Source organism: Palaemon carinicauda, chromosome 8 (genome assembly GCF_036898095.1).
Source record: "Palaemon carinicauda isolate YSFRI2023 chromosome 8, ASM3689809v2, whole genome shotgun sequence".
Classification (NCBI taxonomy): Eukaryota; Metazoa; Arthropoda; class Malacostraca; order Decapoda; family Palaemonidae; genus Palaemon; species Palaemon carinicauda.
In genome coordinates, this window is record NC_090732.1 from 91,673,983 (window position 1) to 91,691,515 (window position 17,533).

Consider the following 17,533-nt stretch of genomic DNA (forward strand, 5'->3'; position numbering starts at 1 on the left):
TATCCTTCGGGTAGGGTATGGAGTGGACCATCGGGGAAGTATGCTCTCATTGTGCCGATAGTGGAGAATGCAAATTTCCTTTCCAACGTATGATACTTTCTTATAATTCTCAAGCAGGTACCCCAACAAAACAACAATAAAAAACCTGAAAATCCCACCCTTAAATATGGACCCTTCAAATACTGACTCCCCATCCCCTGGATTTGCTGACTCTCCCCCGGCACTGTTGACGACTTCTGCTACTGTAATTAAGGAAAACTCTGTTGACGACCTTCGAACTAAAAAGGACCACTCTACTGATGTTAAAAAATCTAGCAATTTGGGTAACACAGAGAAACTACGATTCCTTCATGTTTCCCAAATCCCATTAGAGACAAATTATGATGATATATATAGAGCATTTGAGTGCTATGGATTGATAAAGGAAATAAGGATGACACTTGGAGATGAAAAATGGGACTCTTGGATATCTTTTGAAAGTCACGATGAGGCGTTTAATGCCATAAGTAATATTAGTAGTATCAAAATTAACGAATTGAACATCATGGGAGCTCTTTGTGATAAGGTCCCAAAGGAATTGGATGTGTACAAACCTGCTGATTGGTTTGAAAAAGATAGAAATGTACCCATGCCTTCACAGAGAAAACCCAAACCACCAATGTGGCTCTTAGCTGAATCTAAAGGGATAATAGGGAATTATTTTAAGATATGTAAGTTTATCCAAAAAAAAGTAGGAACCATAGCACCTGGAGATATATCTCGTTTTGGGAAGAACAGTTATCTCATCCATGCCAAATCTTCGACTCAGTCTGCAATACTGTCTAACGTACAGACAGGCAGTGATAAAATTACATTGGAAATGAAACCTCATCTAAATTTTAGTTATGGAAGGGGAGTGGTCTTTAATAAGGACCTATACGAATTTACAGAGGAGGAGATACTTTCTATGTGTCCATTAAATGTATGGAAAGTGCATAAGGTTCCTGGAACTTCAATGATTATACTCACTTTCCAGGATGCTGATGTACCTTTCCATATTTTTATTGAAAATGAAAGGATTAAAGTTCGGCCTTTCAAACAAAAGCCCCTGCAATGTTTTAATTGTTTTAAATTTGGACACCCATCCAAAGTTTGTAAAAATGGAAAAATGTGTGGTATTTGCTCCAAAACTTATCATGGAGAATGTACACTTGAGGCCAGGTGTTCAAATTGCAATTTGAATCATAAATCAACTGATAGGAGATGCGAACTGTATAAGTTGGAGGAAGCTGCCCTAAACAAATCAAGTTTAGAACACATAAGTGTGGGACATGCAAAAAGACTGTTGAATAAATCAACCAGCTATGCAAAGGCCTTAAAATCAAAGGTAAATTTACCACAGGAGACAGCAACCCCACCTAGCACTGCCAGTAATCCTAAGAAAAGAAATACAACCTCTGATAATAAAGTACTGCATGACAAGGTAATCATATCGCCTTCTGAGGCTTTGCCACAGCGTATTAAAAATGGGTCATTGCCCATTTCTGTACAGCCTTCGTCCCCCATTACCAACAATAGTACTAACCTCTCCCAGGCCATGTCCTTGCCTGATTTGATGGAGATGCCACCTGACACCAAGTTACCAGGTGCACCTGTATTGGGGAAGGTGCAAAAACCTGGTAGCTCAAAACCTACTAATCGGAAAAGAGAGAGACCATCTCTCTCGCCCCCTTCCATAAGAAATATCAAAATTACGACGTCAAATAAGTATGATGATTTGTCTGTTGATATTTCTGATCTGGAAGTCAATTTAAATAAATCGGAAATTCAAGTGGAGGTCCACCAACCTCCTCAACAATCAGATCAAAAAGACAAAAAGAAAATCATAAATTCTAAACCCAATCTATCAAGACCCTCTTTAATAAAACCACCAAAAAATAGTGTTAGATCAAAAACTGCTAATGGGAAGACTCCATCCAAGGGGTCTACCAAATTATAAACCATAGTTTTTTCCTCCATTTTGCAATGGAATTGTCAGGGTTTAAGGGCCAAATATGAAGAACTTAAGCTCCTTATTCATGAGCATTCCCCCATAATTATTTGTCTACAGGAGAGCAAACTTGATCATAATACCCCTTGCCCTCGCGAATACATTAGTTATAGGACACCATATGATCACCAAGTGGGGAGCCATGGCGGAAGTCTCATATACGTTCGTCGAGATGTTCCCCAAGTTTCTCTGTCTATTCGTACACCTCTGCAGGCAGTGGTTGTACAGATCGACATAGGGCGAAAATATACAATTTGTTCTCTGTACTTGCCTCCAAATGATAACATTTTGTATGACAACTTAGTGGAGGTGATTCAACAACCCCCTCAACCTTTCCTTTTACTTGGAGATTTGAATGGTAGACACCCTTTGTGGGGTGATGTTTTAGCAAACACGAGGGGAAATATCATATCATCAATTGTGGAAAATGAAGATGTGGGACTCCTTAATACAGGAGAGCCCACACACTTTCATGTCCAGACAGGTACCTTGTCATGTATTGACCTATCAATCGTAAGCTCTAATTGCCTTCTCGACTTCGATTGGAGAACATTAGATGATTGGCATACTAGTGATCACGCACCAATCATTATAAACACCAACAATGGTCCACCTTTACAGGGATCGCCACGATGGAATCTTGACAAGGCGGACTGGGATAAATTTCGTGAACTAAGCGAAATTGAGGGGATGCAGGACAAGTTGAAAATATCAATGATGCCATAGACTTACTGAATGGAACTCTCCATACAGCAGGAGTCAATTCAATTCCAAAAACAACAGGGTTCTTCAAACGACGACCAGTCCCGTGGTGGTCTTCAGAACTAACTGCACTCCACAGAGCCTCAAGAAGATCTTTAACACGATTGCGTAGACGCAGAACTGATGAGAATTTAATTGTGTACAAGAAATGTAGAGCACAGTTCCGTCGTGCCATGAAAGAAGCAAGGCGCCAGTCATGGATGTCTTTTGTTTCCTCCATTAACAGTAGAACACCACCATCTTCTGTGTGGAGGAAAGTAAAAAAGATAGCTGGCAAATTCACCCCTAACCCACCACCAGTGTTGAGGGTGAATGGCCAGTATGTAACTGAAGCAAATGATGTTAGCAATGCCCTGGCTAATCATTTTTCAAAAGTATCCAGCAAGTGTGAAGGAGCTCCTGGTCACCAGTATAGGAGCACTGAAGAAAAGAAAATTTTAAATTTTGCAACAAGAAGGGAAGAGTCGTATAATTCTCCTTTCACTGAAAGAGAATTTGATTCCGCACTTGCTCATTGCAATGATACAGCCCCTGGACTCAATGGAATTCCATATGCAATGATTAAACATATACATTTTAATACAAAGCTATTTATTTTAAGTATTATTAATAGAATATGGCATGATCATAGTTACCCTAGTGTTTGGGAACTAGCCATTATTTTAGCCTTTTTAAAACCCGGTAAAGACAAGTTTTTAGCAGCAAACTATCGCCCTATTGCATTGACATCTTGTTTATGTAAAGTCATGGAGAAGATGGTCAATGCAAGGCTGATGTGGTACCTTGAAAAGAAAGGTATTTTATCACCGATTCTAACTTGATTAGGTTAACTGGCTATTACATATTTTGGGTTGTGTGCGGTGGGATTGTGTATATTTTTCTTGGATATAATTTTTGGCTTTTGAGACTAGCACAGTCTGGGTCACATGGGCCACATGTCCAACCCAATTTTGATTATTGATCATTGCAGAAGACCATGTGTCTTAAGTAACCATTTTTATTATTTTAAATTGCTTTTTATTTTGATACCATATTTGTGTTTGTTCAGATGTCCATTTCTTTTAATGTAAATTTGTAAAATAAATCAAGATTAGGTTAATTAAACCTCGTATTTCTACTTCTCCATTTATTTCATTGTGACTATTATGAATACAGTATTTAATCTTCGGACAATATACCCGATATTTTAAAAGGAGTAAGTAACTCGAAAAAGGGTGTGTTAGCAAGCGACTTTGTGTTAATCCATCTGCTTCGAAGGTAAAGATCGATATCTTTAAACATAACTTTACTTTACATCACTGCTCCCATTTTTGTTATTGTCTCTATTAACTTAACGTAAGATTCCTGTCCAGCATCTCACTGGGGTCACTTGGACGGAGCCAAAACAGAGCTTAAGAGTGTAGATGACCATAGACCTGACAAAACTAGAGTAGGCCATTACATTACTTTTATTTTCACGTGTGGAGTTCTCCGGCCTCTGGACAGTACAATTACCTTTTTTGCATTTAAGAGTGAGGGGTAGTAAACTACGGTAGTAAAGTTATTAGCAGGGTGTTTGTGCCCTGAGTGTAAATGCTCCTTATCCTCCCCTGTTGATCTTTGAGTAACCGACGTAGGGAGACTTTCCTGGATTAAGTCCCACTCAAACAATTAATTATAAAAATTGTTCTCCACAATACATTCATACACACACAGTATATATTTACATACTGTTATATGATAATGGCTCCCAGGTCTGGACACTAAAAATATATTCTACTATGGCTCGTGACTGGGAACCAAACATATGATATTATATATATTACGATTGGCAAGTTAATCAACCTCTCTAAAACTCACTTGTTTGCTTTTGCATTAAAACTGTTACACTTTAAAACATTAATACACAAATTCTGAGACAATTAAATTAAAGCACTGAATATCCAAAGTACACTCAAAACTAATTTGGGTAATTACTCTTAACTATTATTAAGACGTATTTAAAGTTTACGGTGGTTCATAACAGGAAACCAGCAGAATCTAATTCTAAAAAAATGGTGATTGGAATGATACACTCTTTAAAAAAAATAAATGTATTCTATATAAATTACAACAATTTGAAAAGAATTTACATAATAACAAAATAAGTCACTGGATAAAATTAAGTCTGAACAAAACATAGATTGAGACAAAAGTATTTCGATCTAAAAATTATATATTAACTTGACTTGAACTATTATATCTGAATAAACCTTAGAATAAGAAAAGAAATAGTTTAATGTATATTATACAAAAGCTTGAAATTAAATATTCAAGTTTGACACTTAATGAAAAATAGATAACCAGATCACAATACAAAATCTACCTTTTCTACAGGGCCAATTACCAAAAACTTTATACAATGCCAACACTTACCCTAATACAATGAATTCGAAGTCATCGTTTCATCTTGCGTAGCTTTTTGACACACCATTTGCTTTGAGGCACAGAGTCACTTGGGAGAAGACGCTTTAAACGTACTAGACACTTTCAACAACAATACACTGGGTTGCGTGAGAGAGGTGAGGAGATGTCAATCTTAAAGCTGGTAATGTCTATCTATCTGAACTGTAATAATATTATTTGATAATGCAAGCCTAAAATGAATTAATTCTCCAAAATTTGAAATTACTTATTTAAGTGTATGCTCCATTTGAAATGCAGTCTATGCAAGTATTGGTTATATAAGCTTCTTAATATTGTATGTTTATTTAGGATTGTTCATAATTAAAAAAGGCAAGGTGCATCATCACAATAACTCCAAGATTTTCATAATGACAATAATATAAATGAGTATCTCTTTTAGCAGAGGACGAATTGTATTTTTCATTGCTCTGGTGACATAAAATCTGTGTTGTTATCATGCACAGAGAAAACATAATCCAATAGAGATAATCCCATACTGGTAATCATTTGGAATTTAGAAGTCTAATGTCATCCACATTTTGAGAGTTGACAAATCACAAGGGAAGCTTGTAAGCAGTGGATGAAACTATACTGCAAAGTTAGATGATTTTGACTAAGGTAAGGCAATGATTTGTAGGTATAGAATACAGTAATATTACAGTTTTTTTGTTTAAGAAATTGGTTCCATCCTGAAAACAGACCTCATTTTATTTGATTTACAAGTTATGATTCAGCACTTTTATTCCTGGTCTTTTATAGACATGTTGGTATTGCAATGTTATGATAGTACAGTAAAATTATGTTTGTGAAACTTGAAATAATGTTTAACAATGTGTGTTTTAGGTCACTAGGAGGAAGTGAGTTAGAAGAGCGTGAAGATGAATTCGGAGGAAAATATCGTTTTTTATCTGGAACTGGATTTGTTAAACACTTCATGGAAATATGGTAGGATTTCTGATTTATGGTTCTTTAGATTAGTTCATTACTCATATGTAGTGCACTGCTATCTACCTTAAAGAAACTAAATGTAGATTTTATCATTAATCTTCATTTTCCTGCCACTCTTAGTTTATAATTCATAAAAGCTTCATAGTTTTGTTTTAGTTTGTCATTTGTAAATGTACTCTATGTTGTTAGAATTATTTATTTAATTCTGGTTGCCGAGTGGTTGCACATGTTGGGCATCAGTCATGTTGTTTCTGGACAATTTACTGATTCTAAATTTATCAAGACAGAACCTTATGAACTCTCAATGATTACTGGGGAACTTGATATCTTCTGGGCTTTATAGTCAGCATCAACATCTCTTCTATCGCATGTTCCTTTGTTTTATTATTGGGTTGATGGTAAATTTGGTTCCTTCCTGTTTTCCCCATTCACCAAAAAAGGTTTGTTTTACCTAAAAATCTTACATAATTTCTCAGGGGAAAGAATATCAGCCTACAAGTGGATTTCCCTCTTAGGAACAATGCCATTCATAGAGAAGTTCATCCCATTTGCAAGACTGAGGGTGAGGTTCATTTATACTGCAGTTGGATATAATCCAAGACAGTTTTGATCCCTCACTTTAATGACCAGTCATTCATTCTCACATGGAGTTGTCAGCAGCACCTATTTTCAAGGGGAAAATTTGGAGATGCAGATACCAGACATCTTGCTTTTTGAAACCTCAGTGGTGGGGAGGGGTGTGACCTTGAAAGATTGACATTTACTTGGGATCTGTACAGAACATGAACACTTATATATCAACTGTCAGTGCTGAAAGGTATAGTGAATTCAGTGAAACTTTGAGCCCACCATTTGGATAATACAACTGCACTGTTGGACATAAAATAAGAGGAAAGTACCAAGTCAAATACCCTGTTCCTTTAACAGGATCTGTTTTATTGGACAGAAGAGTGGGACATCAAGTTGCTGCCACCGTTCCTCCTATGTGAATAGAATGTAATAGCAGACCAGCCAATTCAAAAGAGCTAGCTTTTATCTGTGTATTCATCTGTACACCCTCAGGTGTGTCAGAATTTATGGAAGGTGTGAGAGAGGCCAACAGTAGACTTTATTACCAACCTCTGTCAACAGGAAGCTGGAAGTATTCTGTCTCCCAATACAAGATCTCTTGATTGGGTGGTAGATACCATGCAATAGGAGTGGACCAAGCTAGACATTTATGCATTTTCACCATGATTTGCTAAGTCATCAACAAGTTCTTGTGACACAAAAAATTGCCTGAATCACACTAATAGCTCTGTATTTCTTCAGAGAGAGTGGTTCCAAGAACTGTGGCCATTGTTGACATAATTCCCAATCACAAAGCTGTGCAAAGCAGATCTTTTCTAATAACCTTATTTACATATCTATTATTATTATTATTACTATCCAAGCTACAACCCTAGTTGGAAAAGCAAGATGCTATAAGCCCAGGGGCTCCAACAGGGAAAAATAGCCCAGTGAGGAAAGGAAATAAGGAAATAAATAAATGAAGAGAACAAATTAATAATAAATCATTCTAAAATAAGAAACAACGTCAAAACAGACATGTCATATAATAAACTATCAACAACATCAAAAACAAATATGTCATAAATAAACTATAAAAAGACTATGTCCGCCGGGTCAACAAAAAAGCATTTGCTCCAACTTTGAACTTTTGAAGTTCTACTGATTCAACCACCCGATTAGGAAGATCATTCCACAACTTGGTCACAGCTGGAATAAAACTTCTAGAGTACTGCGTAGTATTGAGCCTCGTGATGGAGAAGGCCTGGCTATTAGAATTAACTGCCTGCCTAGTATTACGAACAGGATAGAATTGTCCAGGGAGATATGAATGTAAAGGATGGTCAGAGTTGTGAAAAATCTTATGCAACATGCATAATGAACTAATTGAACGACGGTGCCAGAGATCAATATCTAGATCAGGAATAAGAAATTTAATAGACCGTAAGTTTCTGTCCAACAAATTAAGATGAGAATCAGCAGCTGAAGACCAGACAGGAGAACAATACTCAAAACAAGGTAGAATGAAAGAATTAAAACACTTCTTCAGAATAGATTGATCACCGAAAATCTTGAAAGACTTTCTCAATAAGCCTATTTTTTGTGAAATTGAAGAAGACACAGACCTTATATGTTTCTCAAAAGTAAATTTACTGTCGAGAATCACACCTAAAATTTTGAAAGAGTCATACATATTTAAAGAAACATTATCAATACTGAGATCCGGATGTTGAGGAACCACCGTCCTTGACCTACTTACAATCATACTTTGAGTTTTGTTAGGATTCAACTTCATACCCCATAATTTGCACCATGCACTAATTCTAGCTAAATCTTTATTATGGGATTCACCAACCCTAGATCTACATTCAGGGGATGGAATTGATGCAGAGTAGCATCATCTGCATATGCAACAAGCTTGTTTTCTAGGCCAAACCACATGTCATGTGTATGTAGTATAAAAAGTAATGGGCCAAGAACACTACCCTGTGGAACACCAGATATCACATTCCTATAATCACTATGGTGCCCATCAACAACAACTCTTTGGGATCTATTACTTAAAAAATCAATAATAATGTTAAGAAACGACCCACCCACTCCCAACTGTTTCAGTTTGAAAACAAGGGCCTCATGATTAACACGGTCAAAGGCAGCACTAAAATCAAGGCCAATCATACGAACTTCCCGACCACAATCAAGGGATTTCTGTACAGCATTGGAGATTGTAAGAAGGGCATCACATGCTCCAAGGCCTTTACGAAAACCAAATTGCAAACTAGGGAGTAGATGATTACCTTCAGCAAACCTATTAAGACGTTTTGCCAGAAGACGTTCAAAAACTTTAGATAATATTGGAGTTATGGAAATTGGGCGGTAATCAGTGGGACTTGAGCTACCACAAACACATTTACATAGAGAAGTAACATTACCAATTCTCCAATTAGTGCTAAAAGCTCCTCTTCTTGCTAACTTGCACAAAATAACAGATAACTTTGGAGCTAAGAAATCTGCTGTCTTTATAAAAAACAAAGGAAAAATACCATTTGGGTCTACACCTCCATAAGCATCAAGGTCCATCAACAGAGCTTTAATCTCACGAGATCGAAAAGCTAAACTAGTTAGTTTAGCCTCAGGAAAACAGGAATGAGGAAGTTCAAGTTTTTCATTACTCTTTTTACTGTCAAAAACATCAGCCAAAAGGGTTGCCTTTTCCTTTGGACAGTGAGTGACTGAGCCATCTGGTTTAAGTAAAGGAGGAACTGTTGCATCTACACCAAAGAGTGTAGATTTAAGGGTAGACCACCATTTATGTTCCTGAGTTGTACCAGAAAGTGTTTCTTTTATGGTTAAATTGTACTCCTTTTCAGTTGAGGCATAAACTCTCTGAGCAAAATCTCGAAGCTGAGTATAGTTGTTCCAGGTCAAATCTGATCTGTTACCCTTCCAAAGTTGATAGGCCTCCTGCTTCTCCAAAAAAGCACGTCTACAATCATCATTGAACCACAGTTTGTCCTTCACTCGGTACCTTAGCACACGAGAAGGGATACGCCTATCAATTATGTTGACTAGATTCTCATTCAAAGGGACAACAGGATCTACACTACTATATAATTGTGACCAATTCAAGCACAAAAGATCATGTAAAATCCCATTCCAGTCTGCGTGGGATTTCATATAAATTTTACAAGAATATGATATATCAGAGACAGGCTTCTCAGTCTTCACTAATAATGAAATCAAGGCATGATCAGATGTCCCGACTGGAGAACCAACCTTACCAGTTATAACGCCAGGGGAGTCAGTGTATACGAGGTCCAAGCAATTACCAGACCTGTGAGTAGCTTCATTTATGATTTGCTCACAGCCTGATTCAGAGGCAAAGTCTAAAGCTCTTAAGCCATGGCAATCGGTAGGAGAGATAGAACTTAACCACTCCCTATGGTGAGCATTAAAATCACCAACAAAGACAAAAGAAGCCTTTCTATCATCTTCTTGTATCTTAGCCATAATGGTAAGAAGACAATCGAAGATAGAATCATCCATCTCTGGATTCCGGTAGATCGAACATAAATAAAAGTTGTTATACCTGCCACAAACTTTTATTACCTGAATCTCATGACATCCACATTGATAGCAGGACTTATGAGAAGCAGGGTACTCGGTCCTAATATACACCGCCATTCCCCTGGCCCTAGGGATGGCATCACGTTTCAACATTATTGGCTTCTTAAAACCAGTTATAAGGAGCTCAGATGAGTGCCTCATATTAGAAACCAAAGTTTCTGAGCACAAAAGAATATCATACTGTCTGGACGCAACTGTAAGGTCTTGGATATTTGCATGAAGACCACGAATATTGCAATACAGAAGACGACATTGACGAAATCTCGGACGTACTGGTCCCGGATTTCGCTCAATGTCTCCAGACAGCATAAGAATTAATAGAAATAAAAAAGAGACATCATACTTATAAACTAGATTAACAAGAATTATAACAAAAACAATACGTACAGAATTATAAACAAAGTGATTGATGATACCCATAGACTATAGTAAAAAGTCGGAAAAACTGGTCAACATGGAGGAGCCGATACACCATGCAAGGCTAAATACCCTCCAGGATAGCCACTTCAACTGAAGGGAGGACAGTAAGGATGGGTTTGAGAAGAAAAAGAATCAGAAAAAGGAAAAGACAACCTCTTGATAAACCACCAGGCATCCATGGCCCTTCTATTAAGCCTGCCCAACACACCATTTCAAAAAAACAAGAGGAAGAAAAAAAAATAAGATAGAATAGTGTGCCTGAGTGTACCCTCAAGCAAGAGAACTCCAACCCAAGACAGTGGAAGACCATGGTACAGAGGCTATGGCACTACCCAAGACTAGAGAACAGCGGTTTAATATTGGAGTGTCCTCCTAGAAGAGCTGCTTACCACAGCTAAAGAGTCTCTTCTACCCTTACCAAGAGGAAAGTACACTGAACAAATTGCAGTACAGTAATCAACCCCTTGGGTGAATAAGTGTTAAGTATCTCATTGTTGTCAGGTGTATGAGGAAAGACGAGAATATGTAAAGAATAGGCCAAACTATTCTGTGTAAGTGTAGGCAAAGAAAAAATAAGCCGTGACCAGAAAGAGGGATCCAATGCATTAATGTCTGGCCAGTCAAAGGATCCAATACCTCTCTAGTGGTAGTATCTCAACGGGCGGCTGGTGCCCTGGCCAACCTACTACACATAAAAACCACTTAATGCTTTGCTTGATTGCTTGGAGACACACTGTTGCCTCTTCTGATTAAAATGGGGTGTTCAATCTGTGTAAGCTTTGTATTATAGCTGCTAGAAGGCATTTCATCAACAATCAGTACCATCGTAAGTTGTTTACTTATTACAGTCGGTGTAAATGGGGTGGTATTTCTGCAAATGATACATCTTTGCATAAAATTATTAGATTTCTAAGTTTTTGTGTTAAAAATGTCTTTGGTCCCCTCCATCAAAAGTTTTGGTCTTATTTACCTTTGATTCAGCAACATGTGGACTAGACCTATCCACTAGCACTGCCATATAAGATGCTATTAGGTCCTTTATTATTGCAAACCCCATTGCATCGTACCCAGTATGGTAAAATTTGAAATTGGTCCTACTATATTTTAGGAAACCATACAAGCCTTTGGATAGAATAGGTTAGTGGTTTTTAACAAACAAGACCTGGTTCTTGTTGAATTCGGCATAAACAAAAAGGGCTTGTGAGTTTCAAAGTCTATTAGTGATGGCTGCGTTTTCTGCTGAGGAGCCGGCCATTCTTTCTCTATTACTGGAATTTAGAGCTGAGAATTACTTCTGTCCTTAGGCTTTACCATGACCTAGGCTATGTGGCCAAGGGCTCCAACAAGGAAAATAGCCTAATGAGGAAAAAGAATAAGGAAATAGATAAAACTTTTTAAGAACAGCAACAATGTTAAGATCAATCTTTCATTTATAAACTATAACATTTTTTGAATAACAAGGGAATAGAAATAAGATGGAATAGTGTGTCTGAATTTACCCTTAAGCAAGAGAACTCTACCCAAGACAGTGGAAGACCATGGTACACAGGCTATTGCACTACCCAAGACTAGAAAACAATGGTTTGATTTTGGAGTGTCCTTCTCTTAGAAGAGCTGCTTACCATAGTTAAAGAGTCAATTCTACCCTTATCAAGAGGAAAGTAACCACTTAACAATTACAGTACAGTAGCTAACCTTTTGAGTGAAGAAGAATTGGATGGTAATCTCAATGTTGTTAGGTGTATGGGTTAAGAGGAGAATATGTAAAGAATAGGCCAGACAACTTGGTGTAAGTGTAGGCAAAGGGAAAATGAGCCTAACCAAAGAGAAAGATCCCATGAAGTACTGTATAGCCAGTCAAAGGACCCAATAACTCTCTAGCAGTATTATCTCAATGGGTGGCTGGTGCCCTGGCCAACCTACAATACTACCTACAAAACTAAACATTGTTTTGCTTTATTATGAACTTCTATAATGAAGCCCCAAGGGATCTGGACAAACCAGTCATGAGACCAGCCAATTTGAAAACGAGAATTAGAGGAGTTGCTATATTTCTTTATTTTTTATCAATGTCTTTACATTTTTTATATTGGCGATGATGTTGGCTCCCAAAGAGAAAGAACGGGGAATGGACGAATCCAATTTCTACCGGAGGAATCCACTGAAGGGGAGACCTAGCAGGTGATGGAAGTCTCTTCCGCAGACAGGAAAGGTAACCAGCATCTGTTGCTGCTGTCAGCAGCTCTACCCACAAGATTGTTGAACAGTAGTTGGTGGAGGGACACTCTTTGGAATGTAAAGTTCCAACACTTGGAAGCTAACCTCTGGGCAGCACTCTGTGCTTCCTCTCAACAAGCTCTAGCTCAAATTGAAGGTTGACATCGACTGTTACCTAAGAAACGAAGCCGAAGCTTATTTCTAGGTTCCCTGTGAAGGGGTTACCTGAAGAAACTCTGAAGAGTTCTAAACAACAACTGCACCAGAGGAGAACAAATCTCGGGAACGTAAAAAGCTGACGTCAGCACCCAATCCTGCTACAGCTAAACCATCAGCTGACAATCATCCATGATCATCCATCAGCTCGCAATCGCCGACAATTGCTGTCAGCTTGTGATCGTCACTCGTCACCTCGTGATCACCGTTCACTAACTCGTGATCATCTCTCATCAGCTCATGATCATTTCTCTTCAGCTGTCTTACAGGTTGCTGGTGTTCCAGCATATGCTTCCAGCACCTGACGTTCCCTCTACTTATGAACCCCCAACTCTTCAGCATCTACAATGAGGCAACCCAGTTCAGCTTGTTCCCAGTATCAGCTCGGTTCCAATCTTCTTCTACTTCTTCAGGCTGCTCGTCACATCCTATGGTATGAACACTATTTAGTGTCACACGTCTCAGCTTGCTACTTTTCTTTCCTAGGTAAAGTTACTCTCTATCTTTCACTAATTGACTTACGGGTAGATTCACCAACGGCCTCCGGAGAATCTCTGAAGCCACATCCCTGGTGTGTTATTTCCAGCTTTATTGGACAGAGAACTTCTTCGGGGGGAGGATCGCTGAACTCTACCATCTGTGATCTTCACTTCAAACAAGCACTTTGCTCTTCCCAGTGAGTGTCTCCTCTGTTCATTAGAGATACTAGTATCCTCATTTAGACGACATAGATCATCATCCTTTGGTCTCCTTGATTTGCACTACTTTGGTAGTGCTTCCCACGACATGCAGTTGAGGTAGTAGCAATCCCTTCCTGGAACCTAACCCTGCACTCTCCATTGATGGCAGGCTATAGCACAAGCATCAGTGTTTTCGGTTCCTGGTGCTTTCTTCTTCTTCATCAGGTCTCCAGTCCTTGTCACCGCTCACAAACATTTTCCTCGCACAGCGACTACTACTAGTACTACTCCTTCTACTACTGGTGGGCTGATGTGCCGTGTGCAGCAGGGACAAAGTCGCCTTTTCTGCTTGCTACCTCTTCCCTTCCATCATCTTTTGGTATATGTTTCCTTACAAGCTGACACCTTCATTGATAAGGCACTCATTCGTTGCGCCTGCCCTCTGTGGACAACATACTTGTGTTCTCTTCCGCCAAAGAGGAACACCGCCGTCACCTACGCATCGTGTTCGACCACTTACAACAGAACTGCCATGTAGTCCGATACGACAAGTGTACCTTTGGCGTTAACGAAATATCGTTCTTAACGCACCACATAACTCCTGAAGGAGTCCCTCCCTAACCTATACGCACCCTCCAGAAAATAGTTTTACACACCGGTTGCCACAACAGGAATCTTCTGACCTATCACCTATGCTGCCTTTTTCCTATGATTCGTAACGAATCTTGTGAACATAATCCTTTGGGATTATTTGCTTCTTTCCTCCACAAATTCAAGAACTATTCGGATCTCTGTCATGTTTTGGGCCTACTCCTCGGATCTTCCCCTATGCCGTTCACACCTGCATCGGGAGACATAACCCCGCGGGGTTACTCTTTTTTTTCTTTCCTTCTGGTCTATGGGATCAAACTAAGCTCATGCTTATGCTACGACTAGAGCAACTTAGATAGGAGGATTCCTCTTCTCTTGCTCCCTGTCTCCATTGGCCTATGCCTCCTTGGCACTTATAAGAGCAACCTCATCCCTCCAGCCGCGGGATCCTCCTCTGAAAAGGCTTATATGACCAACCCTTAGCCTGATCTCGGTCTTGTTCTCCAACCATCTGACTATGATCCTCTACTTCAGCCTGAGTTTACCCATCGACCAATGTACTTCTCTAGGGTTAACTCCTTTCTCGTCCTCGAGTAAGGTTTGCCCCGTAGTAGGTAACCCACTCCCACGAATACAAAGTACTCTTCTCTTTTCGAGATGGAAGAGAGATCTACAGCTCAGTTACAAAAGCATGCACATCTCATCCTCCCTTCTGTTGAGGTGTGAGGGCAGTTCTCTCTTTAATCTACACGAATCCAAACATTAAGTCAGACTCCTGGACTCGGGGGTTTATGTCTTTTTGGTGTTTGACGAGGAGAAGGCATATGGTCAAACATGCAGTTAGTCCACAGGACTTTCTCTGCGTGTTCAACCACAAGGACTTATACTCCTAGATTCCAGGACATCCATCATCAAGAAAGTATCTTTAAATACAGTCATACCATGACAATGTGCGCAGCTTCGGTTTTGACTGCACATCAGGTTTTCACAAGAGTTTTTACCTTTAGTGTCAACTTTGACCCACAGGATCGGTATCGGACTTCGGGACGATTGGCTGATCCTAACTTCGGTGGCTTTCCTTCATCACCACCAAGACAACTCCTTGAGTTTACCATGATCTGAGGATTGAAGTAAATTTCGAGAGATATCCCTGCCTCCTTATCAGAGATGGGTATTATTATTATTATTATTACTTACTAAGCTACAACCCTAGTTGGAAAAGCAGTATGCTATAAGCCCAGGGGCTCCAACAGGGAAAATAGCTCAGTGCGGAAAGGAAAAAAGGAAAATAAAATATTCTAAGAAGAGTAACAACAATAAATATCTCCTATATAAACTATAAAAACTTTAACAAAACAAGAGGAAGAGAAATAAGATAGGAGAGTGTGCTCGAGTGTACCCTCAAGCAAGAGAACTCTAACCCAAGACAGTGAAAGGCCATGGTACAGAGGCTATGGCACTACCCAAGACTAGAGAACAGTGGTTTGATTTTGGAGTGTCCTTCTCCTAGAAGAGCTGCTTACCATAGCTAAAGAGTCTCTTCTACCCTTACCAAGAGGAAAGTGGCACTGAACAATTACAGTGCAGTAACCCCTTGGGTGATGAAGAATTGTTTGGTAATCTGTGTTGTCAGGTGTATGAGGATAGAGGAGAATATGTAAAGAATATGCCAGACTATTCAGTGTGTATGTAGGCAAAGGGAAAATGAACCGTAACCAGAGAGAAGGATCCAATGTAGTACTATCTGGCCATGTTCATAGTCATCAGCCTGCAGAAGTTTTCTGCAGAACGACGTGGTCCAAGGCGGAAGATGGCGTTAGTCTCTGCCTTCAATGCGATGCACTTTCAGCCAGCAGTGGTTACGTCTCATGCGTCACCGTTTCACTCTGGTTCGACAGACCCGCATCGGACGCCTTCGAATCCAACCTCTTCAGGGGCAGTCAGATCCCATGTGGTGCAGCTCGAGAGATTTCCCTTTTTCTCTGGTCTCTATGGGACCCAGGCAGGAGATAGACCTGAGAAGATGGTTAACAAATGAGAATCTCCACTGAGGGATCTACCTCCTCGTCCCTTCCTAGGATTTGACGCTCCTTTCGGATGCATCAAAGAAATGGGGAAGGGCCACATGCTGTACCAGTCAGCCTCCTGGCTCTGGTCAGAGTCCAGATAGTACCATCATTTAAATCTCCTCGAGATGAGAGTACCTCATTCCGTGGTGGGTCACTCAGTGTCATTGGCGAATGACACCACGACAGTTGTGACTCATGTAGAACAAACAAGGTGGTACCGTTTTTTTTTCTTTCTTTTTTGCAACACGTCTGTCTTCTAGCATGGTAGGCTAATGAGCAGAAGACAACTCTGTTTCAGTATCAGCTCAATTCATTATGGATAAGGAATGTACTGATGATCTTCTGAGCAGAGCCACTCAGATAGTGGCCCTGGAGCAGTCTTTGCATCTTCTAGTGGTCTACAAAGTCCTGATGTTGAAGAGTGTCCTGACAGTGGATCTCTTCACGACATCCCCGAACAATGAGCATCCTCCCTACTGTTCCCCAGCCCCGGATCGCCAGGCTACATGCCAGATTGCATTCAGCAATGGGGGGCTAACATCATAGTTCTAGGCATTTTTTCCCCTACGCTACTTGAGGACAAAGGTGCTTAACAAGGCAAGATCATCCACAACCTGACAATGACCCTCATAGCTCCACTTGATATCTGCGGGAAGGTTCCCGTACCTTCTTCAGCTGTTAACGCAAGTCCCAGAAAAATTCCTTCCATGGCATGATCTACTCTAACAGCCACATGTGAACATCCTTCACAGAGCCATAGCTTTGCTGTGACTTCTTGCCTGGAGACTATCCAGCACCTTTTTCAGATAGGCCTTTTTGCACTAGGTTGCGAGGAGGATGTCTGGATACTGTACCTGGGTAGATCTACGGCTTCAGTCCACCAGCCCAAGTGGACTGTTTTCTGTAGTTGGTGTCATGGAAAGGGTACCTCTCCCCTCGTTCCCACTATTCCAGTAATAGCGGAGTTCCTTGTTTACCTTTGGGAGGAAAAACTTCTCTAG

The 17,533-nt window shown here is 39.7% G+C and overlaps 1 protein-coding gene across 1 annotated transcript in view; it reads left to right on the forward strand.

The window, feature by feature from the left end:
• Window positions 1–17,533, forward strand: part of LOC137645802 (proteasome assembly chaperone 2) — a 234,476-nt gene that overhangs the window by 119,518 nt on the left and 97,425 nt on the right. The window contains exon 5 of the mRNA XM_068378749.1: window positions 6,059–6,160. Within this exon, the coding sequence (XP_068234850.1) occupies window positions 6,059–6,160 (102 nt within the window). The remainder of the gene's footprint in view (window positions 1–6,058; window positions 6,161–17,533) is intronic.